This window comes from Seriola aureovittata, chromosome 7 (assembly GCF_021018895.1).
Source record: "Seriola aureovittata isolate HTS-2021-v1 ecotype China chromosome 7, ASM2101889v1, whole genome shotgun sequence".
NCBI classification, from domain to species: Eukaryota; Metazoa; Chordata; class Actinopteri; order Carangiformes; family Carangidae; genus Seriola; species Seriola aureovittata.
In genome coordinates this window covers 22580257-22587958 of record NC_079370.1, presented here as the reverse complement: position 1 = coordinate 22587958, position 7702 = coordinate 22580257, and the positions used below count along the sequence as shown (strand labels likewise).

Here is a 7702-nt window from a genome sequence, read left to right as displayed (position 1 = left end):
GCTGAACTACAGTGCAACTGCATGCACCAGGTATCGAGCTTACCTTGACGAGGAAAAAGGCAAAAAAGAAAGGGATGAGCCAAAGCTTGAAGGGCTTAAGAGGAGGAGAAAATCTCTACAAAATGTGTCTGAGAGTCTCCACAAAGATGCAGACAACTTTGCAGAGCAAGCACAAAATACTGCAGGGACCAAAATGGCAACACTGATAACAAAATCAAACGTACTAAGGAGACAAGAAAAGGAAAAGAGTGAGCAGATGCTGGTCCTAGATAGTGAAATTGATAAGAAGGCTGCTGATCTGCGGCTTATGTCATGAGAGACAGAGTGTTCTTGTATTTGATGAGAAATGACAAATTGCCTAACATGATAAGTTATCAAGTTGTGTTTACTGTTCCATATCATGTTTGAAAGTATTTAGTGGGTTGTTTGATGGGGTTTGTTTGTTATTGCTTTGCTTATTTCTCGCCTCTTTTTCAATTCTAATAAAACTCATAACTGTATTCAGTAGTCTAATGTGTCGTATTCTTTTGCGGCAGCAATGGTATTATTTTTTCCTTAATGAGGTATAAAAAAGGTCTTAAAAGTCATTAAATTTGTACTTAAAAATATACAGATACCCATATATATACAGTATATATGTACACACACATACAGGATGCAGGATATACACAGGATCTCTGGAGCTCAGCCTCAGTGACCATCAGGTTCTTGGTCACCTCTCTTGCCAGGGCCCTTTTTCCCCGGTTGTTCAGTTTGGTTCTTCCAAACTTCTTCCATTTAAGAAAGATGGAGGACACTGTGCTCTTAGAAACCTTCATCGCAGCATTTTTTTTTTTTTTGTATCCTTCCCCAAATCTGTGCTTCAGAGCAAACCTGTCTCTGAGCTCAGCTGTGAGACCTTATGTAGACAAGTGTGTGTCTTCTCATATCATGGGTCAGTTAAATTTACCAAACATCTGAATGGGGCGCAATTTTCAAGTGTCATAGCTAAGAGTCTGAATCCTGTCAATGTGATATTTAATGTGTTTTTTTTTTTCCTTTTAATAAATTTGCAAAAATGTTTAAAATTCTGCTTTCACTTTGTCATTCTGGGATATTGAGTGTAGATTGACTGATTGCTTATAATTAGACTCACTCTAAATTATATAACATGAACAGTTAGTGTAAATATTTAATGACAACTCTGCCTAAGAACTTGTCTGTATGATGCATCCTGTTTTAATCTATTGATACATGGGTAACCCGATAGCCCAGTGGTTAGGGTGTATATACCATGTGGGCGCAGATGCCCTGAGCAGCGTGTCCCCGCTTTGATTGTCCACTGCTCTAGATCCCTGTATTTCCTGTCAATCTCCACTGTCCTATCAAACACAGGCACAAAAATGCCCCAAAAAATAATAACTTTAATTTATTGATTCGCAAAGTCCTAAGTTTGAACCTGCAAAGCGCTGGTTCAAGGGGCCTCCGGGCTTTTCCCCGCAACAGCCTGTTTCACATTCACACACTTTTGCTCATTCATATTCATCCATTTTGCAACACAGTCTGCTACTGTCAGACACTGACCGGCTCCAGGAGTTCCGGGAGCAGCTGGAGGTGAGGCGAACCCAGTCACTACCCCATCCTCGTTATTTAATTTCATAATTTACACTCCCTCACATGCACTGTTTCGCTCTTCTTCTTCGTTCCATGACGGCACTTTGGAGGAACCTCCTCTTCCCCTCTCTCCATCACCTTCAAATATCTGCTACCGGCTAAAGACAAAGCAGTGCTGCATCCATGCTTCATAGTCTCTACTCTGTGTATATGGGTACATGCCTGTGGCTGGAGACACACACACACACACACACACACACACACACACACTGAGGATTTATAGCCTTTAGAAGCATTGACTCTCCTGCTACCCCTCCTCTCCCAAGCCCGGTGTCCTTGCCAACAGGAAAAGTGGTGCACTGTTGCAGACAGATAGCATCTGATAGTCGGCTGTTGTTACCCCTCAGATGAACACAGTCAGATTTCAGCCTCCTCTTTCTGTCTCTGCATGAGACCAACTAAGATTGACTACAGTCGGACCAAACGCACCATAAACCATTATGATCCATTACGAGCCAACGGCCAGGGAGTGTATCTTTACCTCCCATCTCTGCAAACTCATTTCTGCAACCAAAATGTTGGAGTAAATCTTTGCCGGCTCTGACTCCCTTTCTTCCTCTCCCTCCCTCGCTCACTACTCTCCCTCTCTCTTTACTCATCTGTTAAATGGAGTCTTGTTGGGAAATGAGCCAAAGCCGTTCACCCAGCCACTAGGACTCCAGGAAAAGTGGCGACTATATTTATAGCTGCTGCCTGGGTGTGCTAAAGAAGGTGGAACAGTCAGCAAATGAATAGTCACTTTAAAGTGGGATTAAGCACTTAAATGGTTGACGGTGGCCTGCACTTAGTAACTACGTGTCACTTCCTGAGAGAAAAAAAAAAAAAAAAAAGCCATTTGCTGCGTTAATTGTTTATCATTTATCTTCAAAGATGCTACCAAGACAAAGCCTCTGAATATGAACCTCCCAAAGATTTAGCCTACATTGGGTCACAGACCTATTAGATCTCTAGATTAAACATGGATTAGGATGGCTTTGACATAGTGACCAGTAATCTTCTGAGAGAGCACAGCGGTGAGAGAACAGATGGTGGATAATACTCGCAGTTCAACAATGCTCTTTGCATAACACAGCTGGATACTTTTCTGATATGATGAAGGCATTAACTGACAACATACAGCACACATTATTGTATGCATGTCCATCATCTTGTGGCTTATCTGTTTTGACAAATCTAAAATAGTCAATGGAGGCCTGTGGACCTTGGAGTGTCTAGCCAATCTATTATAGTGACATCAGTATAATATAAGTCTTGTATGATGCCTATAGGTATTTTAAATACACATGTGTAGTCTTCAGTATTGACTTTATAGCAACTTTATGGCACTTGAGCTCCTGTAAATTCTCCTTTATGCCTTGGTATTCAGTTCTTATCTCTCTCTTGGTCTCCACTGGAGCTTTATTCTTCTTCACTGACATTTCACTGGCATCGGATTCTCCTCAGATGCTTCCTACGGGAAGGGCATTGTCAGTAAAAATGTGATTGTCAGGTCCCAGGGTTCCCCTCAGCCTTTCACATCCTCATTCCATGCATGTTGACTGACTGCTAGTGATCTCAATCGGCTCACAGATAGCGGTGCTCCTTTCAGCGCGGGCAGCTGAGGCTGTGCGTGTGTGTGTGTGTGTGTGTGTGTGTGTGTGTGTGTGTGTGTGGGTGGGTGGGAGGGACTAACGGAGTGCTCCCCTCAGCGCAGCCTGCCGCCACAGCATCGAGCACGGAGCGAACACAGCCGTGGCTATTCAAAGCATATTCCCTGATAAAGCTTTTTTTATGTGGACTCGTATGAAGAAGAGAAGGCAGTTGGGATGCTGAGATAGCGCGGTGAGTTGATTTCTTCTTATCTGAGCAGTCTGAGGAGGTTTCTCTTAGAGATCCGATGAAAAAAAAAAAAAATAAGACCGGGATTGGGGATGATTGGTCCACCCTTATGCAGAAGAGCATCTCACTCATCTTCTGCAGGATTCAAATAAAGTGTGCAGGAGTATCCCCACACATATTTTCGGAAGTATTTTTAATGTGCAAGGCAGATGATTATTTTCTCGGAAGTAGATTAACTAGGCTATAGCTGTGTTCATGTTTTACATTTTTACATCTGATTTAGTTCGAGCCCATTCAATGTAGCCTTTCTATTCCATAGGCAGAGTCCATTTTAAAACAGAATTAGAACAGACTTTGGCTTAATCTCGGTTTATACGTGGATTGTTTTCCTAATTGGATACAGAGGTATTTGGCTAATCACAACTGCTATAAGCGCCTTTCAAGAAGGGTCCACGGATTTCCCTGAGACGATCTTATCAACTTTTAAGTGGTGCTGATTTCAGTATAACAATAAAGATGGGCTACGTGCACCGTTCCGTATTACGCAAACGTTTTTCCGCATTATATATATATATATAATATATATATATATATATATATATAACTGTATGTAGATATAATGTTTCAGGGCTTTGTAGTGAGGGTAATCTAATTAAGATGCACCATTTAACTCAGAGCTGTGTCCTCTTATTAGGGATGCTGCGGGGTGAAAAAATCGTGGGAGGAAGGCTCAGCTTGAACCAGCGGGCGGTGATAAGCGAATGGCTTCTCCGGAGTTGCTTCCAGCAGATGAGGGAGGCAAACAGTCTGACACTCCCGACGTCCTTGACCGAGTTTGCAGCGCGCTGCATGTCCGCAAGTCGGGCGGATCAACAGGAGGAGCGCTCCCGGGGGAGGCTGGCTGTAACCCGGCCCGCAGCTGCCATGGCCGGTGTCTTTCAGCACCAAGGACGGCGCCGCGCAAGGGGGGCGCGGAGCTTAAACTCGGTCACCTCGGCGAGGAGAAAGTCCGAGTTTGTTGCGACGAGGAATTAGAGACATCTTTCACCTACATCGATGAGAATGTTAACCTGCGACTGGCCAGCCCCGACACCAGTTGTAGAAGTGCTCTCAGACCCGTGCGCAACGGCGAGCCTTGCTCCGAGACGTTACCGGAGCTTTCCTTCATGTCCGAGGATGATCTCTCCTTCGCGGAGGGCTCTGGAAGTTCTATAGACTACGGCTTTATCAGTGCGGTCACGTTCTTGGTGACTGGGATCTCCTTGGTGATCATCTCCTACGCAGTGCCTCGGGATGTGGTGGTGGACCGTGACAGCGTGTCAGCGAGGGAGATGGAGAAGCTGGAGATGGAGAGCGCCCGGATAGGTGCCCACCTGGATCGGTGCGTCATAGCGGGACTGTGCCTGCTCACGCTGGGTGGCGTGGTGCTCTCCACGCTGCTGATGATCTCCATGTGGAAGGGGGAAATGTACAGGAGAAAGGTCATTGCTTATTCCAAGCGCTCCGCCAAACTGTACGGCTCTATCAGCCTGAAAACTAGATCCAGCCCCAGCCACTCATCAGTTCACTTGTCCCTGGAGGAGGAAATGGAGGAAACTTTGACTTAAAATGCTGCTTTGCATATAAAACTTTTGTGTATAACCAAGGAATTAATGCCATTCACACACATTCTCTAACATAGCCTAAAACTGTATCATACATTCAAAATGTAAGTCTGCAACATTTGTGTCCTGTAGAAATAGATCAAATGTATCATGTATCCACAGGCAGGCAGAATCGACGAGAAAAGCACTCTGATGAAAGTGAGCAATAGCAAGAAAAACACCAGGTGGTGTCAAATTGTTCTCAAATGATTCAAAATGGCACCACACCATAAAAGTGAGCTTTGTGTCACAAACACTGGTTCATGGTTTTTTTTTTTTGTACACAGGACACAGTGTCTGAAAGCCCTCCATTTATTATTGAGGCTATTCATATTTAATGTGAATGTTTCCAACAGCAAAATTGTGCAGAGACACATTTCAGGAAGTAAGGCAAATGTGTGTCCCCAGGGCAGGAGAGTGGGAGTAAGGAGGGATTTATAGCTGTCTCTGTCCACTGTGATGTGGGAGAATCAGCTCACTGGTCCACATGGTAATATCCAGTGACAGTCCCTCTCTGGTGCAGTGCTGAGGTAAGCCAGTAAGCCTGGCATCGTGCATCTGAGCCAAAGCTCCACGTCGGTTTGATTGTACTGAACAATTTGACTGCATTCGACAGTGCTGACATGCACTGTGCACCCTCCTCGGCTCTCTGTTGATCCTCTCTGCTCCTCTTCCCCTTCATCCTCCCTAGTCCTCTCTGCCTCAGGAGACTTTTTTTTCCTCCTGCACAGCCTATTGCTCTCTTCAGCCTATGAACACTACATAAGTGTGTGGGAAGGGTCTTGGACGACCACATCCAAGTGCCTGTGACATTTCAAGGTTGATCTGCCTTTCCTTACCTGTCTCTTTTCCCTTCTCTCTCTCTCTCTCTCTCTCTCTACGTGAGGATGGACTTAGGAACACCTAATCACACATGAAAGAGTTGCCCTACTTCCAAAACCTTAAGCCATCACTACTTCAAAGCGCAAATTACCTCTCCAAAGTGAGATATCATTCTTTTTAAAAGGTCATATTTGATGTTATCATGATGATTTGCTGACTAAAAAAATTACAGGTGACACAAAGAGCTTAAGAAAAGAGGTTTATCATGTGCAAACTTGTTAAAAATGTTAATGCCCCATTGATCAGATAACTCAGAGACCAACTTTCTTATGTTGGTTGAGGAAGATTTTAGTTTCTGTCTAAACTAAGTCCGTGTAAGAGCAACATCTTGGGTTATTATTGCAGCTTGAAAAGACCCGCAGAGAAGGATAAAGGATGCCACGCAATTCTCATGAAAAACAAAGTCACTTTTTCATGTAGGCTACCCTGTAAGGCTCATAAATCATGCATGAACCACTAGAATTCCGGTGTATTTGCATATATCCACTTACACACAGCCGAACACTGCATTCTGCAAGACACGTGCTAATGATTCTTATGCAGTGTCAGTCTGTTACCTTGGTTTCTTGTCCTTTCATTTCCCAGGGCTGTGTGACCCTATTTCAAAGCTTACATTCAAAACGACATGAGTCAGCCTGTCTTAATGAGATGCGTAGGCTGATTACTCTATGGTAAACAGCTCCAGGCCACACCGTTGCTGCGCTTTCATTCAGTTGCATTGCCTCTGTGTGTGTACTGTCACTGCATGTACATGTAGTGAGTGGCAGTCAGTCAGTGCACAGACAGATGGGCCAGGGTGTTTCAAGTGAAAAGACCGGATCGCTGGAGTCTGATAAGGTACTCATTCAAAAATCATTTGCTGCAGCAATGAACTAATGCACGTCTGAGTCACTACAGCTTTTCATTTTATCTGCTCTTGACCACAGAGCTGACAGGCATGTGTACATCCCTGAAAAAACAACCATTATATTTCGAAATGGCAGTAAAATGCCAAATGAAGAGATTTCCAGGAAGGGTAATAAAAATTAATGATCCAAATGAGGCTATGTTGTGCTGTTCTCTTCACAGAAGCTGTAAATCCACAACCAGTATTACAGATGTGAAAGCCATATTTCATTTAGCGAGCTCTCCTGGTGTTGTTGGCTGTGGAAACATGGTGCGACGCCCAAGTTCATTTCTTCCCACTTCCTCTTTCTTTCCCTCTAACCAATATACTCATGTAAAATTAAACTCCAGGGCAACCAACAACAATAGCGCCAATGCCAAAAATTATGAATGATAATATTGAGCAGTAAATTCAAACTTCAGCAATGCAGTGGCTACATTACACATGCAGTCCGTCAGTGCTTTGCCTTCATTGTCAAAGTCATATTCAGAGGTGGCATCATCTATGAGAATGTCAGTCTTGCAATACACAGAGGAGGATCATGAATGCCGGAGGGAAGCCATTAACATTGCAGACTTCAAACAGACTCATCTGCAGCATGTAATGTACTACTACACTGTAGGTTTTTAGACATATACAATTCCTCCCCCTCTCCTTCTCCTGTTCCTTCTTTATCCTCCCCCCTTCTTCTTTCTGTCCTCCTCCATGGTTGGCACCGTGCCTCATAGCCAACACCAGGCTTCCCCTCATACAGCCAACTAAACGTGTTTTGGGGATTTAATCAGGGATTTGCTTGAAGCGACAGCATTTTACACGCCAA

The 7702-nt window shown here is 44.0% G+C and overlaps 1 protein-coding gene across 1 annotated transcript; it reads left to right on the top strand.

The window, feature by feature from the left end:
- Positions 1-3340: 3340 nt before the first annotated feature.
- Positions 3341-7038, top strand: LOC130171700 (transmembrane protein 74). Its single transcript, XM_056379814.1, has 2 exons — positions 3341-3474; positions 4166-7038. The coding sequence occupies exon 2, from the start codon at positions 4233-4235 to the stop codon at positions 5076-5078; it is 846 nt and encodes a 281-aa protein (XP_056235789.1). The 5' UTR covers positions 3341-3474; positions 4166-4232; the 3' UTR covers positions 5079-7038.
- The last annotated feature ends 664 nt before the right edge of the window (positions 7039-7702 follow it).